Source organism: Phalacrocorax carbo, chromosome 1, assembly GCF_963921805.1.
Source record: "Phalacrocorax carbo chromosome 1, bPhaCar2.1, whole genome shotgun sequence".
NCBI classification, from domain to species: domain Eukaryota; kingdom Metazoa; phylum Chordata; class Aves; order Suliformes; family Phalacrocoracidae; genus Phalacrocorax; species Phalacrocorax carbo.
The window spans coordinates 30,291,833-30,319,117 of record NC_087513.1 but is presented as its reverse complement, the minus strand read 5'-3'; the positions used below and the strand labels follow the sequence as shown (position 1 = coordinate 30,319,117).

The 27,285-nt window shown below is 41.2% G+C and overlaps 2 protein-coding genes and 2 long non-coding RNA genes across 8 annotated transcripts; 2 read left to right on the top strand and 2 right to left on the bottom strand.

Annotated features, from left to right (window-relative positions):
* Positions 1–1,527: 1,527 nt before the first annotated feature.
* Positions 1,528–5,977, bottom strand: LOC135312603 (uncharacterized). Its single transcript, XR_010372215.1, has 2 exons — positions 5,891–5,977; positions 1,528–2,792 (listed from the first exon to the last, which is right to left on the bottom strand). It is a non-coding gene; the product is annotated as an uncharacterized LOC135312603 (long non-coding RNA).
* On the top strand, positions 1,718–13,978 carry IFRD1 (interferon related developmental regulator 1). Its single transcript, XM_064447334.1, has 12 exons — positions 1,718–1,857; positions 3,917–4,021; positions 4,967–5,048; positions 5,492–5,616; positions 5,911–6,068; positions 7,418–7,468; positions 7,572–7,750; positions 7,856–7,964; positions 9,961–10,095; positions 11,301–11,429; positions 12,415–12,510; positions 13,269–13,978. The coding sequence occupies exons 1-12, from the start codon at positions 1,812–1,814 to the stop codon at positions 13,356–13,358; spliced, it is 1,305 nt and encodes a 434-aa protein (XP_064303404.1). The 5' UTR covers positions 1,718–1,811; the 3' UTR covers positions 13,359–13,978.
* Positions 13,634–22,074, bottom strand: LOC135312604 (uncharacterized). Its single transcript, XR_010372217.1, has 3 exons — positions 21,788–22,074; positions 20,466–20,607; positions 13,634–15,420 (listed from the first exon to the last, which is right to left on the bottom strand). It is a non-coding gene; the product is annotated as an uncharacterized LOC135312604 (long non-coding RNA).
* On the top strand, positions 15,114–25,358 carry LSMEM1 (leucine rich single-pass membrane protein 1). Of its 5 annotated transcripts, XM_064447356.1 has the most exons (5): positions 15,414–16,999; positions 17,497–17,573; positions 18,735–18,866; positions 22,211–22,348; positions 24,689–25,358. In XM_064447356.1, exons 3-5 carry the CDS (start codon positions 18,740–18,742, stop codon positions 24,895–24,897), a joined length of 474 nt encoding a protein of 157 aa, XP_064303426.1. In that variant the 5' UTR covers positions 15,414–16,999; positions 17,497–17,573; positions 18,735–18,739; the 3' UTR covers positions 24,898–25,358. The 5 variants fall into 5 exon arrangements, with proteins under 5 accessions (XP_064303434.1, XP_064303426.1, XP_064303443.1 ...); XM_064447364.1 differs by lacking the exons at positions 15,414–16,999; positions 17,497–17,573 and adding an exon at positions 15,114–15,248; XM_064447373.1 differs by lacking the exon at positions 17,497–17,573 and having other exon boundaries at positions 15,414–16,226.
* The last annotated feature ends 1,927 nt before the right edge of the window (positions 25,359–27,285 follow it).

The window sequence follows — 27,285 nt, the reverse complement described above, 5'->3', positions numbered from 1 at the left end:
ATACTCCACCGTACAAGTTTGCTTGGCTGCTAGTAGGTGTTGGAGCTTATCCAGCACGGCTCCCTTGTTCTACTATTGAGTCTTGTGTACCCAAGGGCACAGTTATGCCTTCTGTATTTAATTACAACTCCTCCACCTACCTACCTGGAAGGCTGTCCTCTGCTCTAAAATTTCATCCTGAAAGAGAAAAACTGGTGCCTCTGAGACACTCCTGTGTAGTCCCGTACATGTTCAATATGTACTGATTTTTGTCTTTTCTGCTTTTCTTAAATAGGATGCTAAAAGAACCGGCTAGAACTTTTCAGAAATTCGACTCTCCCATGACCAAGGGATTGTTCAGCCGGAGGCTCACGCTGCACAGCAACGCAAAACACGGGGCTCCCCCAGCGCCCACAGGTATCCCAACAGACAGCTACCATTTTCTAGAAATAGATGCTGCTAGCATTTCCTTACTCAACGTGCACGAGCAGGTCAGTAAACCCCATTTCCTTTATTTTTTGCTTATGTTATGAAAGTTTACCTTTCTGGAAGTCAGTGTAAACATATCTTGTATGCAAAGGAACTCAAATAGCGTAATCATTGTTTTGTCTTAGGTAACTTTTCAGCATGTTCCACAAAACTGTCTTCCCTCCCTCAGATACCGCAGTACTGTTATGGCCCATCAGCGAGATTTCACAAGCAGCCCCATCGCAGAGATACCATAATCCAAACGCCTTTTGCTATCCTATTTTTCTTTACTTGAAGTTCAGCAGAAAACAAAAAAAAAACCCCACAATTTTGGATTAAAAACAGAACCATACAGCCTTACAGCAGAAAACTCTTTAAGTTGGAAGATATAATGGACAAAAACATGACAACAAAAACCGGTTTTGTGTGTAGAAGAAAAGCTTTTTTTAAGAAGTAAGCCATCTATCATGTATCTACCCGTTCTTAAATGACAGCCACGCAGACGAACCCGTGACCCGCACGCTGCAACCGCTGCCGGCGACGTCCTCGCACACCGACGACACTCCACACGACATAACCGAGCTAATATTTTACGTCCGCCACGGCCCGACGTAAAACACCCGCACGTAGAAACCCCCTACGGGCACGACCGCGCCGCTCCTTTGCCGGCCCGCGGGGGCTGCCCGGGGACCCTGCCACCCTCCCCGCTCTTCGCGGGCTCCCGCGGCCGCTGCCAGCCCCCGCCGGCGGCCCGAGGCCGCGGCGCGGCGCCGGGCGGGCGGGCGGGGCTGGGGCGGGGCGGGTCAGGCCAGGCCGCCCCCTCCCCCCTCCCCGCCGGTGGGCTGGCGGCCCAGCCCGCCGCTCCCAGCCTGCCGCGCGGCGCGGCGTGGCGCGAAGCGCCGATGACGTTCCGGCCCCCGCGCTGGGTAGCAGGACGGCCGCGTCACCGGCTCACGCGACTGAGTCACCCCGCTCCGCCGTCGCAACGCCCGGCCATTGGTGGCGGCGACGGCGCGTCAGTTGGCCCCGCCCCCGCAGCCCGGCCGGGTATAAAAGCGGCGCCGGCGCCCCCTCCGCGCCTTTAGCCCCGGGTGTCTGAGAGGAGAAAGATGCATCGACTCCGCTCGCGGGCCTCCACGGGGATTTCTGCCTTCGCCGCCGGTTCGTCCTCCGCCTGCTTCCGCCAATCACCCCCGCTGCCCCGGCCCGCGAAGTCGGCCTCGCAGAGGCGTTGGAGTAAAAAGCGATCCTGCTCTTCTATCGGCTGATTGTCGCTGATTCCCGGGCGGGGGGGAGCGGAGAGACCGAGACCCGGAGAGGGGCCGCGGGAAGCCTAGCGAGCCGAGCCCAGCGCCGCTGCGACCATGCCCAAGCCTAAGAAGCGGGGGAGCAACCACCAGCGCGGAGCCGGTGAGCGGGGCCGGGGTGGGCTCGGAGCGGCCTCCCGGGGCGCGGGGTTCCCGGCTCCCCGCGAGGCTAGCGGGAAGGCGGCAGGGCGGGCGGGCAGGCGGGCGCCTGTGTGGGCGACCTGGAACCGGAGCCGGTGCCGGGCACGGTCCGGGCGGCGCCGCCGCCGGGCTGACAAGAGCCGGCCCCGAAACCGCCACCTCACGCCGCTCCCGCGCATGCGCCTGGCGGCGCGGGCGGCCCCGGGGAGGCGGCGGGCGGCGGCCGTGCCAGGCGCCGCCGGCGGCGAGCGGCGTCCCGCGGGCAGCCACCGGCCCTGGCGCCGGCGGGCTGCGGCGGGGGACGCCGGGCCGCCGGGCGGGACAGGGGCTGTGGTGAGGACGCTGGGGCGCGTCCCCGGCAGGCTCGGCCTCCGGTTCCCGCGGTGCTGCACCGCCGCCAGCGTGGGCCCTTCCGCGGCGCGGCGGGGGGCGGCGACACGGCGACGGCTGCTGCTGCTGTCACTCCGGTGTCCCTGGTGGCCGGCGTGGCCGTATGGCAGCGCATTGTGCTCCGAAAGGCCGCTGTGTCTTTAAAAACAACGTTCTTGACCTCAGAGGGGATATTTGAAAATAAACGGTTTTCATACGGCTCCGGAGCGCGTGCGGCCGGGTGCTGGTGCCCGGTAGAATGGGGGTTTTGTCGGGTGGTGAGAAATTTAACCTCAGGCTGCCCCAGCTGTGAGCAGAGACTGCCTCTGGTATTGGATGTTCAGGAAGTGACCAATTCGCTGGGTCGTGCTCCAGCTGCTTTTATTTTAGTTTGCGAAGGGCTGGTGGTCATTCTTGCCACTTCTCCCGCTGAACTTCCCTGCTTGACATCGCGAGAAGCAAGAAGGTGGCGGTGCCAGAGCTCTGAGCTTCCAAGTTTCTTGGTCCGTGCGTTGGCTAGTGTTTGTCCTTTGTAACCAAAGGAAACATAAAGGGTTGTGGTCAGTGATATAAGTAGATGGTTTGCAGCGAAGAGCAGCAAAACCTTTGAACGGTGAATTTAACTTGATTGGAAAGCACTTGGGCAGTGATCAACTCAGGGCTGATTCTGCCTGGATAAAAATTCTTTTGGGGGCTTTGGTAGTAAGGAAGCCTGCCTGAAGCAGACAAGCACTGTGTGTTGCCTTCTTAAACGATTTACAGTCAATTGCAGCACAAAATAATAGGTGAAAGAGCAGAGTTCCAAGTCTGGTAAATGACACTTAGCAGCTGTTGGAGAAATAACAGTAAAACTCTCCTTTTGTTAGTCAACTTGAGTAGATGCAAATTAAGGGCTAGGATAGGGCAGTGTTAGAAATTACAGTAATATCAGGTCAAAGTCTGCCAACTTTTAATGCTGTAACAATAAGATACAGGTATGAAAATGTGTAGAGATGAATACTAGTGAAAATAATACTGCTTTCTTCAAAAAGATGGAAGTTACTGAACCGAGGCCGCCTTGGCCCTGAGAAAGAAAACTTTTTCCCCCTGTTGAAGCATTTGATGTTCTGGCATGTCTTTGTAACTCAGTATTAAAATAGGGTTGGACATGGATGCTGCACATACTGCACTCAATCCTGTAAACCCTGCATTGAACTGGGTAATGTATGTTTGCCTCAATGTATAATTTACCCTGGCTTCAGGTCCCTCAAAATTGAAAAATAAAGATTGTATGGCACATTTATTTTTTGGGTAGCTTGTCCTAACAGTTCGATTAATATAGAGCTATTTTTAAAGCACAGTGACAGGAAATTGCATTAACTTGAAGGTGATTATAGAAAGATCCTAAACCTAAAGTTAGTAATGCTACCAATGCTTTGAAAACTAGGTGGGCATTCCCAAAGACCATTCACAAACAGTCTTCCAGAACAGAGCCGACTAAGTCTTCAGAACAGGTGGGAGTAAAGGACCTAGCAGAGGAAAGAAATGTGCTTTCTGTGTCTGGGTCAGGGAGAGTGAATCTGTTGGGAGGGTTAAATTCTATTTTTGGTGTTCAGATCTTCCTTTTGCATATGAAAAATGACCAAACTATATTGTCTTTGTCTTTCCTTAAGGTGGTCAGCCCAGAAATGTGCAGCCTTTTAGTGATGAAGATGCTTCAATTGAAACTATGAGCCACTGCAGTGGCTTCAGTGATCCTGCTAGCTTCACTGAGGATGGTATATTCTTTCATTTACATCTATTAATCTTTTAAAAACATAAAACCTGAGCTGACTTAAAAGTTTAAGTACTAGACTGTAAGTAGCTGTAGCAAAATAATGACATTTTGTTAAACACACTATGATTGTTAATCTAGTGGTTATCATTTTCTTTGATAAGAATATACTCCAGATTTCATGAGCCTCTCATGAAACTATTAGATTTCTTTCTTTAGAATTATACGATGCTAACTTTTGGACACAATAAGAATTTTAAGGTGCATAATAGGCCATTGATTTTCATTACACATAGTTGAGGTGGTAAGAACTGCAGAAGAGTTTGGGGTGGAAAAAGTCACGTTTGCCTCTTTTGAACTAGATTTGTGCTTTGTCTCCTATCTTCTCTGCAACCTGGGCTGCTCTAAGGTAATTTTGTTGGGAGGGGGGACCTGAAAGCCTGCTGCAGGGGGATAAAGCAGGGAGCCTTCCTTACGAATACTTGCTCCTCTGAACTGAGCTGCTGTTGCAGAGGCATCTGAAGTGATGCCAGGTAGGTCGGGCTGCTTAGTCAGTACTCACTGCATCAGCAGTGACACTCAGCTGTGCTCCAGAGGTGGATGAAGTGGACTGGATGAAAATGTGTTGCTGACAGGGTTGGCTGATGGGCATCAGTCGTAGCAAATTTATGCAAGACCTGATTAGCTCCCTCATTCATTCTTGGCACATATAAGAAGCAGGTATAGAAACAGCACAGATTTAGCAACGGACCAGTTCTTATAGAAGTTTTTTAAGGGGCAGTTTGATGTAGGCTCGACACCATTCTGTTACTGTAATACTAAACAATTCTGTAGCTATTTTCTATGTTAAACTGCTTTCTTATGGGTGTTAAAAATGTTAAGTGTTGGATACTACTGTGTCTGCTATATCACTGCTGATACACTGACTAAATTAATTCCTCTGACTTAGGGCCTGAAGTTGATGAAGAAGCCACTCAAGAAGACTTAGAATACAAATTGAAGGGGTTTATTGATCTTACATTGGACAAGAGGTATAGTATGCTTTGAAGAAACATATTCATCCATTGTTTTCTGGCTTCCTCTGATAAGAGAAATATGCATCAAACGTTTTAATATGTTTACTGAAGTTACAACTATTTTGTGCCGGGGAGGACTTGCTTTTCTTCTGGATATGAAAAGACCTTCCTCCCTCCACCAAGTTTTTTTGATAAGTGAGAGTCAGACATTCCCTTCCTAAGATTTTGAAGTAGAGTGGCTTTATTTCTAGGTTGATGTACTATTGTGAACTCTATCTCAAACCTAAGTTTCTCTGTCCTTGAGGAAGGAGTCAATTTGTATCATTTTGTACTTTATGGTACTGCTGTGGGTTACTCTTCTGTTGGGTGTAGACAAATATAAACTACGATAAAAACAAAGGCCGAGCTTTAACCGATGTGTGCTGATTTCAGGAGGTCTTCCTTCTCTCTTCTAACAGTGCAAAGACAAGACAAGCAGCTCTTGAAAGTCTGAAAAGTGCTTTTGCTTCCAAAATACTATATGAATTTATCATGGAAAGGAGAATGACGCTAACTGATAGCATTGAACGCTGCATAAAGAAAGGTAATAAACATGCTTGCTATTAGAAAGCAATAATCCCATGTATTAGTTTACTGTTTAAAAGGAATTAAGACTGAGGCTTCTCTAGTACTTTATAGAATGCTTAATTTAGTTATGTGAGTAACATTCCTTTTTTTGAATGTAGATGTCACATTTTAACTGACCTAGAAAATTAACCGAAATGGTCTCCTCTGTATTGGTTTCTGAATTTCAACTTGCAAGTTTTCAGGCTAATTATCTTTAAAGGAAGGAAGCAATGCACAAGGTGATTACTCACCATAGCATGTTAATCTCTAGGTAAGAGCGATGAACAGTGTGCAGCTGCTGGACTGGCGTGTCTTCTGTGCGTGCAGATGGGGTCAGGAATTGAAAGTGAAGAGATTTTTAAGACCCTCGGTCCAGTTCTGAAGAAGATTGTCTGTGATGGAACAGCCAGTATCCAAGCCAGACAGGCTGTAAGTACAAAATGTTGATTTGCCAGGCAGGGTCAGAGGGCTGTTTTTGACCAGCTCACTATTGTGTAATACAGAACTAAAGGTTGCTATGCTAGTGTAAACTCATAATGTTAACCTATGCCCTGAATGATGCACAGCAGTTTTTGCTGGCTTAAAATAGTTGCACCTAAAGGTTGAACATCATTCTCTTCTCTGACGTAGGAACTTCCTTAAAAACCTCTTGCTCCTAGTACTTTGTCAACTGTCTTAACCCACTATGCTGCAGTCTCCTTACAGCAGTTCTCAGGGCTGAGGTTGAAGGCCTGTAGAAAAAAATGAAAGTTTTCCCACTGACTGATGTATCCTTCCTGTGTTAATTTTACCTTCTTTAACAGCAGAGGAATGTTAGTTATACATGTATATTGATATATGATAAAATTACATATAGCAGATATAGAACTACATACTCTATACATTCACACTACCAAAAGTATTTTAGTTTTTCACCCATTCATTTCATCTATATGTCAGTATAGTATACTTGAAATGTTGACTGAAGGCAGTCTAAAGCTCTTCCCAAGAGCTTTTTTTCTTTCAACTTCAGTTTTAACTAATACTCTCCAACTTGCCTTCATCATTACATACGTGGCTACTTCTACTTCACTCAAGCAGTGTTAAAATAGCTACTGTCAGCTGGGAAGAGGAGGTAGATTTAGTTCAACAGCAGTTGTTTTTATGAACAAACAAAAGCTATTAAAGCTTGACATGTTTAAGTGTAGTTTTGAGTCCTGCGTGCTTAGTGAAAACATCACTTTCAAACAGTTTTTTCTTATCCTCTGTAAGAGGAGACTGAATAGAACAGGGGGGATAGAGAAGAGATGCGTAGGACCTTGCAGTAAAAGTTGGGAAGTGCCAAGAAGGGCTCTGGAAGTCCAGTGTTTTCATGCGACTTAATTGTAATAGTGGGCAGAGAGGGGAAAATATTTCCCAGCTGTGAATAAATATTATATATCTGTTCATCAGCATAATTTCTGCTAGGGAATCCTAGCAGGATTTAAAATAACTGAGTGAAAGGTATGCTACATGTAGCTTTTTGGAGGGGCTTTGTAAGCTATATTAGTAATACAGCATGAAGAATGAAGGCTTGTGAGTAGCGTAAGTTGTAAAATCATCCTGAGAGTAGAGGGGAACTGAGAACTAACTGCTACGAAGTAGCTGAATTAAACAGTGTTGAAGACTTCTACTCTCCTAAGGTCTTAGTCTCAAGTTTCCATTACTCCTGATGTAGAATTTCAGAGGTCAAAGTTTGAAGGTTTTGTCAACAGTAACATTAATGTCAAATACTGACACTTCTTTCTTTTTGCATCTAGTGTGCAACCTGCTTAGGCGTTTGCTGTTTCATTGTCACTGACGACATTACGGTGAGGATAAATAATAGGTTTTTTTCTTAATAAATTGACAATATGAAAATATGGAAAATGTGTGAATCTTAAGCCACTTCCGTGACCTTTTTCCCCTGTTCAGGAACTGTACTCTACTATGGAATGCCTGGAAAACATCTTCACAAAGGCCTATCAGCGAGACAGAGAAACGAATGGTGTATCAAGTACCCATAACACTGTGCTTCACATCAGTGCTCTCTTAGCATGGACACTGTTGTTGACCATTTGTCCAATGAATGAAGTGAAGAAGAAAATTGAAATGTGAGTATCTTTCTTGCAAAACAAAATCTGTAATGGCTGTTTTTATATGCAAGGAAGCAGTGTCAACAAAATCTACATCTTAATGAAACGTGGCTTACTCCTTAGGCACTTGCATAAACTCCCAAGTCTGCTGTCTTGTGATGATCTCAACATGAGAATAGCTGCTGGAGAAACACTAGCCCTTCTGTTCGAACTGGCACGTGAAACAGATGCTGTAAGTAGATGTCAGCAACTAAATTTTCTCACATTGGGATGATAAGACAAATTATTTAATCTGTGTTGCATAGCACCCCGGACCTCAACAAGTAGCAGATAATTCACTGTGTTGTGTTCTTTGTAGTGAGTCTGCCCCAATCTAAGTGGGTATAGCAGTGATTCACTGCAATTCAGCTATCAATTTTACACTGATTTCCATATTGCCAAACAGGACTAATATAACAAAACACATCGAACAGTACCGAAGAGCAACTAGAAATGTAGTGTGTAAGCTCTAATATCTAAATCCAACACCAGCTTTAAAAAAAAAAAGTCCCTAGAGATATTCCAGGATAAATGTGTTGTTTACTGTAGTAGGAACACTCACTAGACACTTGACACAGCAAGTTCCAGTGATTCACAACCTGCGGAATCCTCCTTTCACAGCTAAAAAAATCTATCATTCAGTAGGAACCATTTTGACTTTTAGTATTGTTTTTTTAAGTATTGTTATTTAGGTACCTTAAGAATAATAACTAGTACTGCATGATGATTTCATGGAATTTGTGACTATTTTAGTCAGCTGAGGACGAGTCAGCCCATTTAAGGGGGTGATTTTGAAAGGATTTGCACAGATTTTGCACAGATACCAGTATTGCTACATTTGGTAAGATTTCTTGGGGTTTACTTTTGAGTTGGGTTAGGTGTGAGTGTCTTGGTATTACCTCATACACAGCTAAACTTGCCTTTACATTCTTCAATATGCCTTATTAATTTCTGGACTATTTTCTTGACAGCACTGAAGGAAATGGTCTCCACTTACCCATGGCACAGTTTGGGAGAGCTGCCTAAATGGCTCCTAGCTCAATCAAGGCTGCTGTGGTTTGCCAGAACGCTGTCCAAAAGTAAAAAAGATAACTCCAGTTGAGTCAGGATACATGAGACACTAATATAATACTTCCTAATCTGAAAGAATGTGCTGAGACTTCTGCATTACAATTGCAAGCAGTAGGGATTTGAGTCTCTTGGCTATGGTAGCCAACTTTGAAAGGGGCAGGGGGGGAAAGACTGGAACTTGATTGTTTATTTGGTCAGACTCACTGCAAGTAACTAAAATCTTAAAATGCATTAACAAATGAGATTATGTTCACTAAAAACTTCTTTCATTCCATTGAGGAAAACACCCCTTGAATCACAAATGATCCTCTCTGGATCCTTAACAATCCGTGCAGATTTAAAATGCTTACTGTGTTTTGCCTTTGACCAGTTTCTTTCAAAAAGCATGCAGTAAACTCAGCCTACTCAGTTGATACGATGAAACATTCAGATTAAAAAAAAACAAAAACAGAAACACAAAAACTTGTTTTTACATAAGTTTACATACATTCTTACTAATCCAGGTAAACTACTGCTGAATTAGTAAATGGACGGGAGAAAACATTTCCTGCTAAACGATTATGCATTAAAGTTTACTTGGAATGTTTGGTTAAGCATTTTTTAAAATTGCTTTCTAATTTGCCACCCCATACAAGATGTATGACTATAGATTCTGTACTGTCAGTCTAATGGTGTCTCACGATCTATCTCCAGCAGCATGAATTTTGTGCTAATAACCTGTAAGTGCCCTCTGCTTGTTGACAGGGGTGGCAGCCAGGCTCAGCAGATCAGTTAGGCAGTTTGAGTCCCTTGGAATTGTGGAGCAGAACAGATCGACAGGTATATATACAAACTGAAGGAGCCGTACTGTTTTGTGTGGCTCTGACTACCAGAATAGAGTTTGATAGTGTCCTACTTGGGTAAACTGGAGGCTGTGACTTTGTTCCTACTGGCTTAAATGCTTGGAATGGAACTACAGGAAGTTAGTGCCATCTCAGTCTCTTTGTTATTTGAAGTAACAGGTTGTAGGCGTTTACATGCCCAGAATTGGGAGAGGTCCATATTTGCAGGCAAGGATGTTAAGGCCAGAAATTAAAAAAAAAAAAAAAAAAATTAAAAAAAAATTTTTTTTTTTCTAGGATTTCTTTTATGAAGATATGGAACTTCTAACAGAGAAACTAAGAGCTCTGGCTACTGATGGAAACAAGCACCGAGCCAAAGTAGATAAAAGAAAGCAGCGATCTGTCTTCAGAGATGTTCTACGAGCTGTTGAGGTGATTCTTTTGTCTTACTTTGAATGTCTGGATTGTAACTATGTAGTGTACAGTTTAATGGAAACGGTTTTTTTACCATTTCAGTGAAAACAGCAGGAAAAATTATTTTAAATGATATTTCGAATTCTGATCATTTACACAAAATATAACTGCCTTTTTAAGAATGTAAACGAAGTTTTACTTTCTTTGTTCTATTTTGCTCCAAAATTGACTTCCATGTTGAAGAGTGTTTTTTTTCTTCTTTAAAGAAGGCTAAACATTGCACTGTAAATACTAAAATCTTTTTATTGTATATCATGAGCAGATTTTTTTCATAGAAGCTATGTAGGACGTCCAAATTAGTGTCCTGAATTCTGTGAAAAGGTTTATAATAAAAACTGCTGTGCATAATAAACAAAAAGCATCTTAGTAGTAAGATACATTTCCAAATGGCACCTCTGTCAGGGACCAAAGAAGCGTTTGTGTGCGGGGGAGTTGTCCGAATTGTTGTACTGTAATCTTCTGGTCTTCCATATTCAGATTAAGAGAACAATGCGCAAAGCTGGACTCCAAAAAATACTTGGTTAGTGACATAACTTCTGAGTAAAGCCTCTCAGACAAATTTCTATCACTTGTTATCTTACACCTCTCAGACTAGATATTTTACTTGTCAGATAATTACTTCTTACATCGTCGTATGCGTAAGACCGACTCAATATTAGTTAAGATTCAGAACAGTTAAACATCTCGGAAGCTGAGGAGAAGGCTTTGAAGTGATTTGAAGTAACCTTTGAGACTCTGCCTGTAGAAGAATCCGAGTCACTTATTAGCACTCATTACATTCCATTGTCACAAATGTAGCTTGCCACATTTAAAAGGTGGGGACTAAGTGAGGCTTACGAACTGATTTAAAGGTGACTCCTGCACTCAGAACTGGTTTTTCTGGAGATAAGTCCCATTCTTAAAGTAATTTTAAGGATGGAAGTTGTGTTCTTCTTTTCAGATGCTTTCTGACTTGAAGAATGTCAGCTTTCAAAGTCCTACATGAGACTTTAGGTGTGCATTAGTTTATGAACAAATACTATCTTTAGTATATGCATATTTGGAAGGTTTTGGTGTGCCAAATTTATTAATGAAAATAAAGTTCATCAAGTTATATGCAATTCCTAATACAAAAGACTGTTTAAATTTAAATTACATATGTCGTTTCCTTTAATTTTGCATAGGAGCGTGACTTTCCTACAGAGATGGTTAAGTTTGGACCTGAGCGCATGTATATTGACTGCTGGGTTAAAAAACAAACTTACGATACCTTCAAGGAGATTCTGGGGTCAGGGATGCAATATCATTTGCAGGTGAGCTGCTGTTTGATACATGCTCTGACTATTGTTCCCTGTCTGGCTTCTTTGTAGTATATTCAGTCTGAGTTACTGAATCATAAGAACTTGGTGAAATGATGGGCCTTGCATTAGAAGTGTTAAAAGACAGCACTTACAAAATGAGCTACAGTGAGCTAGAACTGTCTGGGTGAGCTGGTTCTGGGTGTGCTGGGTCAGCAGTTAAACTTCTCCAAGAAGTAAGAGGTTCAAGTGAATATCTTCTTAGCTTCAGGGTTTTTCCTGAATCCTTATGCTCTCTTTCAGCGGAGTGGTGGTGTTGTCTGGCTGCTATAAAGCCGCATGCATCCACCCTTCCTGTTCAAGGCTGTAAAAAGGAATGCAAAGTTTTAGTCAAAAATAATGAACACAACTTGCAGCCAAATGACGACAGCATTCCAGAGGGGAAGGGATACGTCCTTATCGATGTTCTAGGAACTGCTTGTTTGCTAGTCCTCTGTTCAGATGTGTAGCCGAAGCAGGAACTGTAGCTTAAGAGTATACACTCCCAAATAGCTATGATAGTCATGGGGTTATCAGTCTGGTGTCAGTTGCATTTCTACGTGACTGAGGGAGCCCAGGCACGTAGCAGCTTTTTCAGGTTTTTAAAATACTACTCTTACAGCCACATATTTTTAAATTGGTGTGTTGTGAACCACATGGATCTGCGTCCAGCTGCCTAACCTTGTGCAGAGGATGTAACAGAACAGTGTCTAATTTCCTGGGACAGAAAAAAAAAAACACAATGAGGGGGCATATCTGTCTTCACAAGAGGGCAGTTGTAGTTCTTAGCTATATTCTGATAAAAGGAAGAAGTGTTCCCTGGCTTAATTGCAAAGGGTATGAAGATTTCCATCAAATTGCTGCCATTTCTTACTGGAATACTTGATGTTTAAAAGTAGTCATCTTTGGGGACTTGATAATCCAGAGGAGAAACTGATCGTTTGATGTGTTTCTTGTTTAGTCAAATGACTTTCTTCGGAATGTGTTTGAGCTTGGTCCACCAGTAATGCTAGATGCTGCAACTCTTAAAACAATGAAGATATCCCGTTTTGAAAGGGTAAGTTATTGCACCTTAATGCATTTTCCTTACTTTATACACGAATATATTTCTCATGTATTCCAAATATGCACTTTAGAAGCTGTCATCTTTAAACTTGTCACTTTAGTTCTAACAGCGCCCCATATTGTCCTGAAAGAAACCAAAGCTTGTTTGTGTGTGGCTTCGTACCTCTTAGTTTAGATTTTCCACTGGGCACGTGTCTGCTACCGCTTTTCTCCCAAGGGCGTCTGAAGGCTGACTTGGGTGCTGATTGGCACCAGATTCATGTTCCATACATGTGAAACTTGGGCTCTTATGAGAGCTGTAGGTTATTGGGTGGTAACCTACAGGCAACCATAGAACCCTGAGTCTTTATAAAATAGATGGTATCCCAGAACCTCCAGTGTGAAACGGACACTAGGAGGATGACGTTGTGTTGGTTGTGAAGGTACTCAACCACGAGTGATGCTACCAAGTTTAATCCAGGAGGCAAACTTCATCTACACTGTGCCTGCATGGTGTTCACAACTGACCAGCTTCCAGAATTGCTCCTAGCTCAGCCTTTCTTATACAAGCCCAGTTTCTTTTAAATGTGTATATATTTTAAATTAATCAGCCTTTGGTGCAAATATATTATACTATAGAATTTCAGAAGGCCTACCAATTTGTTTCAAAGATTAATAACGATATTTGTAGCTGTTTTTTAACATTAAAAAAATCTCTAAAGGACATAAGCCATTGAACATCTGTGATTAATTTTCTCTTTTATTTTGTAGCACTTGTACAACTCTGCAGCATTCAAGGCTCGGACAAAGGCTAGAAGTAAATGTCGTGATAAAAGAGCAGACGTGGGGGAATTTTTCTAGATCTTTTCCATGGGGTGCAATTTTCATAATTAAAATAGCTTTGTAACCTTTAAATGACTTTAAATGACTTTTTTAATTATTTCTGTAGTCACAGTTTGCACTTGTGCACGGGGATGTTGTATAAAGTCTGTAAATAAAATGCATGTTGTTGCTTAGTTGCATATACACTGTACATAGACTGATGTAAGGTTGGGTGCAGGGAGGGATACATTATAATACTTGCATTATAGTAAATCTCTGGAGCAGGTTGCATCTATTGTAACTGAACTGTTAAATGGGGCAGATAACTATACTCAAATGCCGTGTATCAGATTGGATTCCTTACTTGATATAAAAGTAAATTAAATTATTTCATCGACCAAGTATTTTGGTAAGAATGTGCTAATACGAAAAGATGAACTTGTTCTTGTGAAGTTATTCTAGTAACTCAAACTCTTCAGTGACAGGTGGACAGAGAAATATCTTAGTATGACTATCCTGCAGGGGATGATGAAGGTGAATTACCTTCACTTACAGTGAAGTGGTAAATAACAAATATTTGCCTCAATGTAAAATAAAACTGAGATTCTCATGTTCTGAAATTGGATGTTTAATTTTTGGAATAAAGGTATTTCTCACTGCTTGCTTTCTGTGTAAAAATGATTATTACATGAATTAAGAGCTGGAATGCTAGCAAAACCTAAAGGTTGAAGCAGAGGCCTTTGTTTATTTGCCCATTCAGACACGTGGTTGGGTTAGTGTCAATGCTTTACTAGATGCTACATGAAACTACCTTGCTGTGTTTCAAAAGTGTGTTTTTCTTACATATGATCTGCACAACAGCCCACTGTTGATTTGTCATCATTTTTGTAATGGTCAAAAGTTTTCTAGTTCTGGTACTGCAAACCCACCATGTCCTTTACTTTACAGGAGCCATCCCAGCTGTCCTGGTTTCGACATGTTGAAAAACTACTCCTCTGCCCTTAGTTTCTGGCTGTACAGGGCTGAAATGTGCCACTGTCTGTCTTAGGGATGATGTGGGAGTTATGTAATAAAGACATTAAACCCAGAGAGCTGGAGCTTCTGAACCAGAAGAGCTATAAATAGAAGTGCTTCTTGGAATAGGCATTCTTAAAACTGTAGGTCAGGATATCGGAAGAGGAGTAAACCTCACACCCAAAAAAACGCCACCCCACGCCCTGAAAACTACTGCTTGCTCAGATAAGGAAAAGTTTGGTTTGGGTTTGTTTTGTTTGTTTGTTTTTAGTTTCAGAATATAGCAGAACCTGTTCCAGAAAATCCATATGTGCTAATTAGCTGTACCTTCTAACTTACATTTGGGTTTTTTTATCAAATAATGGATTATGTAAGAATATGTTTGGCTCATGAAACTGATTACTTAGACTGCAATGAGGCCTTCAACTGACATTTGTGCTATTACTGCCATGTGCTGTCAGTGTTTGTCACACAAGCGCAGAAGAAATGTCTGATCCTTAAACTACAAGTGGTCTGTTTGTGTCTGCCTAGCCCCACGTGTCCCCTTTGGCCTAACCTGTTACCACAAGCCTGCTGCTCTCACCCGTGGTTTCTGGGTAGTCACCTTTGGGATGCTTTGCTAAGGTAAAGTAGCACTTCTCATGGCTTCCCTTCCTGACAGTATTTTGCAAAACTGCTTCCTCCAGCACTTGCTGGCAGCTGTGGCCAAGCATGTGGTTGCCTTGTCTCCTGTTGCGCTGTAGTTGCCAACCACAGAGACCAGGACGGCTTCCAAGGCTGTTTGAGGGGAGGCAGGCTGTTTTGCTGCCCTACAGAGATCTGATGGGTTTGTAGACCTTTTCAAGCTTAAAACTGGAGAGGCCTGAGTCTGTGTCTTCCAACTAGGACGGTGTCAGGAATCTTTCAAGGATGGAGGTGAGATTTTTTTTTTTCTGGCTTGCACATCCTTGTCTGGGGGGAGGGCTTCCAGAAGACCCCTGCAGAAGGGGAGCTTGTTCTGTCTGCGTTACTGGCCCAGCTACGACTGGGCAGCGGCAGAGCTTGTCAGCTTGGGGTGGGAAACTACCAGTCAGAAGATGTCTCCTCTCTGTTGTTTCCTGAAATAAAAATTTATTGTCAGTTTAAAGGGGTTCAAAATGTTAGACGTATCGAATGTCTCCAGACAGGATTTGTTGTTTTGAGCCGTGGTCCCTTCGTGTAAGCGTCAGCCGCCTGTCGTTACAGTGCGTGGTAACGCTACGGTCTGCAATGTCGGCAACAGAAAACCAGTGATCAAGAGAACTGTCTGCAACGAAGCAGTCACAAACAGTTCATCAGAATTTATTTATTTAAACAACTAAGGATGCCAGACAAATTAGTCCATCCCATAATATTGTCCCACTTGAATTTGTAAGGTGTGTGGGAGAAGGAAGAAAATACCTGTGTTTTTCTGGTCTATGCCTTTAAAGTACTCATGACAGCAGAACTGTAGATATGACTCTTCTGCATAGCAAACTGGTTACTCATAGCTACGCTGTTGTAGATATGACTCTTCTGCGTAGCAAATGAGTTTTAAAAAGGCATCATAAACCAAAAGGTAGTGAAATATTGATCATCAGTAACAAATCTTCTCGTTCTCCATGACAGGACATTATAAATAATTTTATAATAAAAAGGAGCTGTGTATGTGCTGATTTCTTTTTAAACAGATCGATATTGTGAAGTCAGTATACTTAGCCAAGATGAAATCTAAATATAGATTGAAAGGGACAGTCTGTTTCGTAGCTGCCTTCATGGTCCTGCAAGAGCTGAGAGGTTCCCATGGGTCTAAAAGGAGAGAAAGGAGTTTTGTTCGGGTGATATTCACTGGCTGATTTCTTCCGTACTGACACATTACCTGAACGCGGTTATGTTGTAAGTAACATTTCATTCCCCTGGTTTTTATTTCCTTTTAGACTTGATTGTTTCCTTCCTTCTGTGAGGAGTTTTCAGTGTGTTCTCTCACTGAGTTCTAATTTTACCACAACAACTTAAGGAGAAATTTAAAAGTCAAAAGGGGAAAAAAGTCTTCAAGCAATGTTGAGGAACGGACAGAGTAACTCCATAACCCATAAAGTTTAGATTCATTTGTTCGGAAAATGCTACTTCTGGTCAGTGACAGCGATGTCTGTATCCTCTCTCTGGCATGTCAATGGAAACAAACAAATAAATGTAGTGTATAGACTTTGTTGAACTAATAATAATGATTATCTCCACTGTGGTTACTTGCACAGTGAGGAAAGTAGTTTTAAATAACGAATGCAGAAACATATAATTCATCATATTAATGAATCAAAGGTACTCACATTTATTACCGCTCAAGTTGTTAAGAAGAGGCTTCCCTGAAGTTGCAGGGAGGTACTGATCAAAAAACCCAGGAGAAACAACTGCTTTTTGGAAGCTAAAAATAACCAAAAGCCTCTGCGCACAAGGTGGCAACATTTAGCACGCCGTTGTTGAAATACAGGGCTCTGTAATGCTTGCAGCTGGCCAGGGACATGCTTCTGGGGAGGCAGCAGCTCCAGCACTGGCGGGGAGGTGGCTCGCAGACCGTGCTGCCTGGCACCATGTGACGTTCTAGGGGAACAACAGTGGGCACAGCCATCCGTCCTGAAATTACTGCTGCACACCTGAAAAGCATACGCTAGGTAAGGGTAACCACTGCTACACCGGCTTTTCTACCCTATCCTTGTATTTTGCAGCAACAATTCTGAACAGAGGAAAAAAAAATAAGCTGTAATCTTTTTTACATTCTATTAAATAGAAATAGAAAAGTACACATGTCACTCAATCCCCAGTATCAAGAGAACAAGCCCCATTGTCAGGAGCGATGAAAGCACTTAGTCTTCCAACTTCTTGAAGCTCAGTGAATGTTTACTTGGCTGTGTGCTCAAATTTGGGGGAATTATGGCAATCTTCTGCATTTGGTTTAATGAGGGAAAGAATGGGTCTTTTCTGTAAACACTCAGGGCTATACTCCTCAAACTTTAGGTTTTTAATATAAGTACTAGGTTTGGAATCCAGTCATACTGTGTTCTCTATTGCTGGGAAAGGGAGAGAGGGCTCAAGAGGCACATCAAGAGACCAATTCAACCCATCTGGGATTTGGAACTCACCCTTAGTGCTTAACACTCTCTGTCAACAGGTTTGCATCCCATGAAGTGCTGAGTTATGTTTGGCAGGAAAATTTGAACTTGAGAGCTTTAATAAAATACTAAATAGGTAAGATGTATTTGACTCCAAGTCTAAACTAACTTCTGTGACCTCCCCCCTTATATTCACTAGCAAGGGAAAGGTCCATTTAGGCTGTGATTGTAAGGTCAAAAAGGCATACCTTAGCATCAGAGGAGTGTTACCTGGAGGTACATGTTTTTCTTCAGTAATTACAGAGGGAGTTTCCAGTGACCAGTGTAGTCCTTAGACCTACCTAGACCTAGTTAGACCATCTGTGCCTCCATATGGCTAGAACTGTAGCTTGTTTCTAGAAGATATTTCTGGAGTCAGGGTAGCATAAAGAAAACCAAAAGACTGTTAAGGTAATTCATAGAGGAACATGCTTAGGTATTGCTTCTTTTCTATATATATTCTTCCTTCATAACTGTATTTATATAAACAATCATTCGATGAGCTCACGCGCCCAGACTCTGCACAAAAGCTGTTTTTGCTGATTGGGCCTCATCCGGTGCTTTTTTTAAAGCAAGGAGTATTAGTCTGAAGAAAAGGCTTTGCCATCAGGCTTTAATTTGTCCAAAACCAGCATCTATGTGGAGTAGAACCACATTAGGAGACTAGTTTTTGCTCCATTTTTCACAAATAATAACTTCACAGTGATATTCTAAGGTGTATGAGCAGAACCATATTCTTGCTGCTTATCTCCTACATCCGTACCTGCTTTGTCTGTCTTATCTCTGAATTATTTGATGCTGGAAGCAGAGGATCTGAGTGGCATCCTTCCTGGCGGTGTTAGTAAAGGTTTGGCTTTCGCTGTGGTCAGGATATCACCCATCATCTTACCAGGTACCCACCAACCAAAGGGGTTATACAACTAAATTACAAATGTTCAAATCTATGCTGGAGACAGTCAAATAGATTTTTCTCTCCCTCTTTCCCCCCTCCCCACATATAGATGTATGTGTATATGTATCTGTAAGTATACACATGCACAAACACAACATAGAAATGAAATCTTACACTCATCAATGACAAGGTTACCCTTGCCTTCCAGATCTATGAAGGTTCTATGGAGGATCTGATCCTTCAAATCCCTTTATTTTAAGGGTTGTTAAGACTGGTCAGTACTTCCTTAGACCAGGACACCAACTGTTACCAGTTATTTCACATATCTGTATTTTAATTTACCTTTTTAATTATTATTTCTTTTAGATACAATGGAGAAGCCTTCCTTGGAAATTAACCTGCCCGATACTCATGAAGAAGGAAAACTTTATGTAGTTGATTCCTTAAATAATCTAAACAAACTAAATGTTTGTCCAGATGGATCCCAACATGCACCAGGTACGTATGATAGATGATGCTTTGTAGCTTTCTATACGTACAATGGGCCATCAAAAGAGGGTTACGTATGACATTTGAAAAGACTGACCACAGTGTGTTGCATTAATGTCAGCAGCCCAAGAGGCCGATATGGATATGTCAAGCTCTGTACTGAAAAATATAAGAAAAAGATTGGAAATGGCACGATTTAGACAGATCAGATTAATGGTTTAGTGGCTCCTGCTGAGTATTTCAGTTATTAGGTTCTTGGAAACCCTTGCATTTGGCTAGGGATTCACTGTCAAGCCTGAACTCATCTTCCATTTCCACTGGGATCCATGAGGTGATCTCTTGCAGGATAATTTCTCTAGTAATGCTCACTATATACCTACTACATAAATAGCACCATAACTCTTCACAAGCACTAAAATTCACATGTGGCAATAGAAACACCAGAGAATTTCTGTTCATTCTTTTAAGACACATTTCCTAAGGACTCAAACCAGCTATCTGAAATATCCCACGAGACTTTTAAGCATTTTAATTCGCTGACTTTCTTTACTTACAATTTCAGATATGGGATCTCACACTTCCACTGGTGTTATACAGCTTTTATCTTTGATTTGCTTATGGCAACAAGGATATTTTCACCCAGTGATAGCTACAACACAGAGTTCTTTGTGTCCTGAAAAATTTTAAAATCTGGAGAACTTCAGCAGCATTCCACATGACAATATTTGAATCCGCTTTTATTTCCCTTACTATAATGGCAAATATGACTGAAGAAAAGCTAGAGGACAACAACTAAGTTTAAATGAGTTTCAAATGGCCATAACTTAATCCTGCATCTAGTTATAGGCCCTAATTGCTTTTCCATTACTTCTGTGTCCGAGTCCTCCAACTTCTCTTATGCAACTAACTAGAGTGGTGCCAGTTTCTGGGTTTAACACAAAGATGTTAGACATAAGCTACTTAATTTTCATATGTAGATTATCTTGATATTGCCACTTCTACAAGTACAAAATGAGACAATGGGATAAATCCGTTTTAATGACAAAGAAGCTCTTTGCAGTGTGACCGGCTTCCTTTCTTTTATGATTTTTGTTGGACGGTATTGTTTACTTTGCAGTAATTATACAGGTTTTTGTGGAATCATATGGTTCTGTGGAAAATTACACGTATGCTCCTCCCTACCTTTCAGCAGTAAATAAAGGTAGCCTAATACATATTTTATGCATCAATTTGTAAAGTGCTTTGGCTCCTCCTAGGGTTATTCTTTTTAACATACATTTTTTTTTTAACTTGGACATTCTGTAGACATCTTATCCCATCGGTTAAACACATAAAATGAATTTTTCACTCTCCTTAGCTGTTTTATTCAGCAGCACAACATCCTGGTTCTCTTGCCAGAAAATGAGTGAGATCTGTGGAGTATTTTTCAATTTCTGATAAATACTAAAATCTTGTGAATGGTCTATTAGTAGTATAGGAGATGCCCAATTTGGTTTAAAAACTGTGTTTCAAGAGCGTTGCAGCACACAGCAATCCTTTTGTTCAATAGCTTAATATGACCTGGCATAATCAAACACACTAGGAACCACATTAAAAGCTATTTAAAACGTATATACCTTTTGATTGCTTTGGTAGGACTGCAGCAATTTCTTTACGTTTGAGATGATAGAAAGGTCCCACTGTTTGCAGCTTGGCAAGAATCTGTGGTCACTGATTCCTCACAACACTGTAGTCTGGCATGTTCAGCCAGCTGAAATAGTAAGAAGCATTCATTAGGCAGAGCAAGAACAGACCGCTTTTGAGACCTCTATTGATAGCTTAGTATGCTTGAGTGACAGCAGTAGCAGGCCCTCCCCATCCTTATTATTCTGATTAGAAAGCAATATTGGTGCAGGCACTTAGTATTTGTTATGAATACTAAGGGAATAAAAATAAAATCCCAAAATCCAAATATTAAAAGGTTTCAGTTTACCCGCAGGCAGGAGCATGTTAAATGCAATAAAGAAAAGCAGAGGTATTCCCAGAGATCTCCTGCTAGCTCAGTGAATTGCTCAGCCCCAGGTTGGTTCATTATTAAAGTGCTCTAAAGGCATATGCAGCCTTCCCTCAGCTTTATCACTACAGGCTCAGTTGCAGACTTTAGAGATTTCTACAGCTAAAACAAGAACATGATCTAGAAATACATTTTTCACAGATGCACACACTACTCTCCCTTTCAGAATGGCAAGACAGCAACTATAGGAGGAGACATTATGGCAATTTGCATGTAATTTTAGCATGTATAAGACTGACACCAAAATGAAATCACATTAGCTCCCTGCTTCCCCCAAAACATAAAATAAAACCACACCTTGGTAAGTAGTTAAAGTCGTATGCAAATTTGGGATTAAACAAATCTGGCTCAAGTATAATTTTTTTTTATACTCACATGAGTTTCCTCATGGTGTTCACTTCACTTTACCTGTAATCTTTAGGGTTTATTGCCACCTCTCATTTGTTTGCAACTGTTTTTATGAGAGAAACTACTGACTTTTCCCTTTATGCCAACACAGTCTTTAAAAAGGCAATAAACTGGCTTGCTGCTCTGATTCAAAGGAAGCATAGGAACCACTTGCCCCTTTTCCCCCTTGTTCCTCATGTGCTTGAAAGACAACATATGTAGTCCATGTGAAAGTCTATTCCATTTTTGACAATTTGGGAGGATATGTACCATTTTTTTATTGGAATGAAACCAACAAAACCTAAAGAAGAAGATGACTATTTAAAACATTTGTTTTAAGATAAAAAGTCAAGACCTACATTCATCCTATCCAACATCGGTAGCTTAACTGAGGTGCTTATTTGGGAAATTAATCATACCAGGGATACTTCTATTGTCAAACAGAAAAAGAAGCAAATCTAGAGGGTGAATGTGTGGGGTGAATCTGTACCTGGGTTTTCAATATGATTTTTTCTCTCTTCTCTTTTGAAAAGCTTGAGTCAATCCAAGCCCTTAGAAAGCTTTCTGATGAAAACTTCACTGCAACCTTTGTACATGTATAACTGAGTTGCAAAACCCTGAACTGTAACACAGGTCAACTTCAACAAAACAGCGTATGTCAACCACAGAAACATTTTTGCTGAATATGTTCCAACAGCTATAACAGATATATTAGTTTTTATTTTTCCAAATTCAAGCTGAGCTCATAAATTTGCTTTCTTCCATTCTCATGAAATATCACAGAAAATAAAATCTGTTGGCCAAAATTATGATGCATTCTGCATCATTTCATGAAGCCAGAAGCATTTTGTCATGTTTATCCTAACCAACCATAACAAACTTTATCAACAAATGATTTCTCATCTTATAACAGATGAGGAAGAGAACACCGGTGGTACTGGAGAAAGCACGGGAGGGAGCAACATAAGAAACCAGTGTTTATTCTTCGTCACCTTTATTCTTACTTTGATCGTCAGTTTGGCACTTGTTTCATTCGTAATATTCTTAATAAGTAAGTAAACCAAACAGTGGTTCTTAAATATGTAGGGTCAATTGGAAGAACTCTGCTGAAATGCATCATGCTACCTTATAACATGCTACTGCTGCTGTTTTACGGTCAAAGGCTTTGCCTGGTTATGGGCAGTGGGTCCTGGTCATGGGTGTAAAAGCACAGGCCTCCACTCTCTGAGCTAAAAGGCACAACTTTGTTCTGAGTGTGAAGGTTTTGTGAGCTTTAACAGCTGTCAGGAATTTAGCTCAGCAGGGTTATACTGTGTTGCTAAAAATGCTGACTGGAAATTAAATTTTAGAGATGACTGTATGGCAGTGAGATACTTTGACAACATGCCTTCCATTCCTTTCCAGTTAAAACTCAGTATTGATGTCATTCCACTGCAAATGGAATTATACCCAGACTAACACTTAAATCAGACTACCTGAAGAAAGACCTGAAGGTTGCCAGCTAAGTACTGACTGGGAATTGGTCTGGAATGAACAAAATCTCAAATATAAGAAACAAAAATTCAGATAGGATGTATCAAAATTGGCATTTAGCATTGAGTCTGTAGATGTAATTACTGTTCCACTTTGACTGGACTGGTTGGGCTGGCTTAGCTGACCACATGGCTACAGGTGGCCTTGGTATATGGAGCCCTTGACATCTTAGGGTTTTCTGGGCTAATGGTATTGAACAGATGTTGTGGTTTAGCCCCAGTCAGCAACCAAGCACCATGCAGTCACTTGCTCACTCCTCAGTGGGATAGGGGAGAGAATCAGAAGGGTAAAAGTGAGGAAACTCATGGGTTGAGAAAAAGACAATTTAATAGATAAAGCCAAAGCCACGCACATAAGCAAAGCAAAGCAAGGTATTCATTCACTCCTTCCCACCAGCAGGCAGGTGTTCAGCCATCTCCAGGAAAGCAGGGCTCCATCACACACAACGGTTACTTGGGAAGACAAACGCCATCACTACAAACATCCCCCCCTTCCTTCTTTTTTCCCCACATTTATATACTGAGCATGACGTCATATGGTATGGGACATCCCTTTGGTCAGTTGGGGTCAGCTGTCCTGGCTGTGTCCCCTCCCAGCTTCTTGTGCACCTGGCAGAGCAAGGGGAGCTGAAAAGGTCCTTGACTAGTGTAAGCACTGCTCAGCAGTAAGGAAAACATCTCTGCATTATCACCACTGTTTTCAGCACAAATCCAAAACACAGCCCCATACTAGCTACTGTGAAGAAAATTAACTCTATCCCAGCTGAAACCAGGACAACAGAGTACGAGGTGCATTATTTTAACTTACAACTCCATTTGGAATGAATTAGAATCCATGTGAAATCAAGATTTCTTTTCTCCTACAGTAGGGAATCCTCATTTTCCTTTTTGAACAAGAAATTCTAACCCTTGATTAAATTTGTTCACAAGCGCTCAAAGGACAGAATATCAGACAAGTAAAGAGCACAAAGGAAATTTTAAGTGACATGATTGTAAAACCCTTATTAAAATATCTCATACTTGAATTCCAGATTTTTTTAACAGGGAGCTGCTAAAAGTAGAGCCCTGGTATAGAAAAAATGGGTAATGTGCCCCTCTAGTGGAAAAATGGTAAAGTAATAGTGAAAAGGCTATTTAAAGGAATTAAAGGAGTTTGCTTAGGCTCAGGCTGGTGGAGGCCTGTGGGTTTTGAAACTGATTTCCAGCAGTGTTTCAGATTACATTACAAACAGAATCTCAGACTATGTTTGCAATCCATGGACATAGATTTGTTTAGCGTTGGCGCTATTAGACTTAACCTTCAAAACCCATGGGTAAATTTTTTTAACTTCAGAAGGCCAAAATAAAAATAGCTCCAGAAGTGAACATGTTGGATACTGCATATTGGTGTTCCAGGGGAAACTGTTCTCTAAATGCCAATATTTGCAAGAATTTTCCTTTAATGTAAATGCTTTAGGAAATCAATTGATGCGGCTGTAGTCTGCTGTGTGTTTTAGTAATCCTACTTTTAGAAAAACTGCTCAGAAATAGCATCTGGCAGCCCCTAAATAAGATATTTTCCTGTGGACGCTAATGGAATGGATACAATCCTGAAGACTGCAAAATTTTTCTGAGCCGTATTTGGTTGTGTTGCACTGCACTAAACTGAATAAAACAGAAAATAAGAAATTAAAGAATGTAGTGAGCAGGTAACTCTAGCAGATGCATAACTTCTTAACATTAGGTGCTGCAATTGTCTTCCTGCTTAATACTTTTACTCATCATAATTCTCTACAAACTCCCACAGGAATGCAAGAGAGGGTAGTGATGCTCTTGATTTAAATGTTGCCAATTTAATGTGGTACGTTTTCCTTTTCAAGTTCAAACTAGAAACAAGATGGACCAAATATCAAGCAGATTAATATCTGAAAAGAAGAACATAGAAGAGCTTAAGAAAATCAACAATATGATATTAAAGCATCTAAATCAATCAGGAATTAAAGAAAAGGGGAGATACCTCTTCACACAGTCTCCTGATCTTCATGATTATCTCTTTACCCAAGCTGAGCTGAAAGTCCCTGGAGAATAGATCTTCTTTGGAATGGAATTCAGCATATTCCTGTACTCAGATATTTTCATATATGGCCCACAGGTTACTTAAACATTCTGATATGGTCACAGGAGCACTGGAAAAACCATCTGAATGAAAAATATTAGAAAATAATATTTTATCCTCTTTTATGTGAATATAGATTTTGAAACTAAGCCCATATGATTTACAATAAACAATGGATTGTCAACAATTTTGGCAAGAGTTCCAGATTCTCTATGCATTGTAAATTGCAGGGTTAAGGGCTTAGTCTTACTTCAAATGTAAGTGAATTATAACAGAAAACAGTGATTTCTATTCACATGATTCCAGCATGACCTTGTTTGCTTAGTCATTCTCCTGTTTCTTTGGAACAAGTTTTGTGTTTGCTTCTATATTACTTATATTGAAGGATAACTTCAGATTCCATAACTTATAAATAAATCCAGTTCTGCCATGGAGTTTGGTGGTTTCCCTTTCTGTGTATCTAAATAGATTGACTTTCTACTCCTTCTGAAAAAAACTAAACTTGAATAAAAACAAACCCTTCCATAACATACAATATTCAGCCCAAATTTGTATTGACTGAAAGTGGGTGTCATATTGTCTTACATGGGAAATGCGTTTAGAGAACTCAGTCTGGTAATACCCATCTTGTAGTGATGCTAGTATGCTGAACTCAGTATTTGCTGGCAGTTTCTGGGGGAAGGCCAAGTCTTTTTATAAAGTGATGTGAGGAAAAGAGTATTCTTGTACTATTCTTGTACTTCTTCCTATAGATGCTGTTGGTCACTCTCAGAGAAGGGCCACAGGGCCAGGTGGAAGTCTGGGCTGAGCCTTCATGTTTTTAAAATGGAGTAGTACCTCAGAGGGTGAAAGCAAGAGCTGATGCTTTCTCACTCTGACTACACAGTTGTAGAGACCGACACCCAAAAGTGTGATCACATAAAGGACTGATGGGTAGCTTTTTAATTTTAGTATTCAGATCCTTCTACTGATACGTACATTAAGAAGCTACCTCCGTTATCAATAAACAAATTGATTACTCCCATCACAACAATGCAAAGGCAGCTGATACTGTGGAGTATGTCCAACATCTTTCTTTTACTTTGACTTCGCTTTCTCATCCAGTGCTTTCTTATCTTTTCTGGAAAATTTTACAAAAAAGTTGCCAAAGTCAACAACTTGCACTGCAGTCTCCTTTTCCAGAATGAATGATAGTCCTTCCTGTGGTGACTACTTCATTGTCTCCAACACAGTGAACAACCAGGTCCAGGGATCTTTCTCGGTATCACTCTAGTTGGATTCGCCCACCAATTCTTTTCCTGCTATTAGGAGTGCTTTGCTTTACACCTGTGTTTTACATCACCTTCTATTTCTTTATTTTTCTTTTCCTGATGTATTATGTCAAGTCATCCACACAAAAACTGTGAGGTTTGGTCTTGAGCTTATTACTCCTGCTGTTGATTCCCAGCTGCAGTTTTAGTTCTCTCCTCTGGACATCACAAGTAGTTGTTAGAAAGATTACTTTAATATAGCTAACAGAATGATGTAAGTAAGTGTAGAATAAGTTGTAAGGAAAGAAACCCTAAAAGGCCAACCCAAATATCTTTCTGTAAACGCTGTTAAACGATGAAAGAAAAAGTATCGTAAGACTAAAAACATGACACTCACAGTGTTGTTTCTCTGTTCTCTGAGTTGTCACCTGCTTTTTAATGACAGTATTAGGTTCTCATCTCTCCCACTCATCTTGTAGCTACCGTAACCTCTTTCAAGCTCCTGTCTCGCACTGACACACATCCGTACTTGTTAGCCAGGGAGAAACAACTCTAGTACTTGACACTCTGTGCATCTCAAACATGTGGATTTGTCACATCCCTCATTGCAACTGCAGTTATCAGGGAAGTCTGTGGTCCACTAGAAACTGACACAAATCACCAACAGATTTTTCCGGCAGGAGGCTGTAAATACAATCTGTGCTATAGCAACAGTCTCCAAAGAAATGAAAGCTTCCTTGTCTCTCTGATCTTGTCCTCAATTACTCTTAATCTCATTATTAAATCAGTACTCATAATAAATCCACTTTTTCTGTCTCTATTATTGGTTTGAAGCGTTGGGACTTTTTTTTCACTCCAGGCTTTGATCCTGGAAGGTGCTGAGTGCCCTCAGCTGCCACAGACTTAGGACCAGCTGGGGCATAACGACGTGCAGGTGTGCTCGGTAACACACAGGACTGAGGCCTCAAATTATCCTTTTCATATTTAATCACTTCTTCACTTGCAGTGATCAGTGATTAAAAAATGCAAAGGTCCAAGGAACTCTTTAGCCCCATCCTGTTAGCACTGCTGAAACACATCTGTTGTCAGAGCCACCTGCGTACAAGGGAGA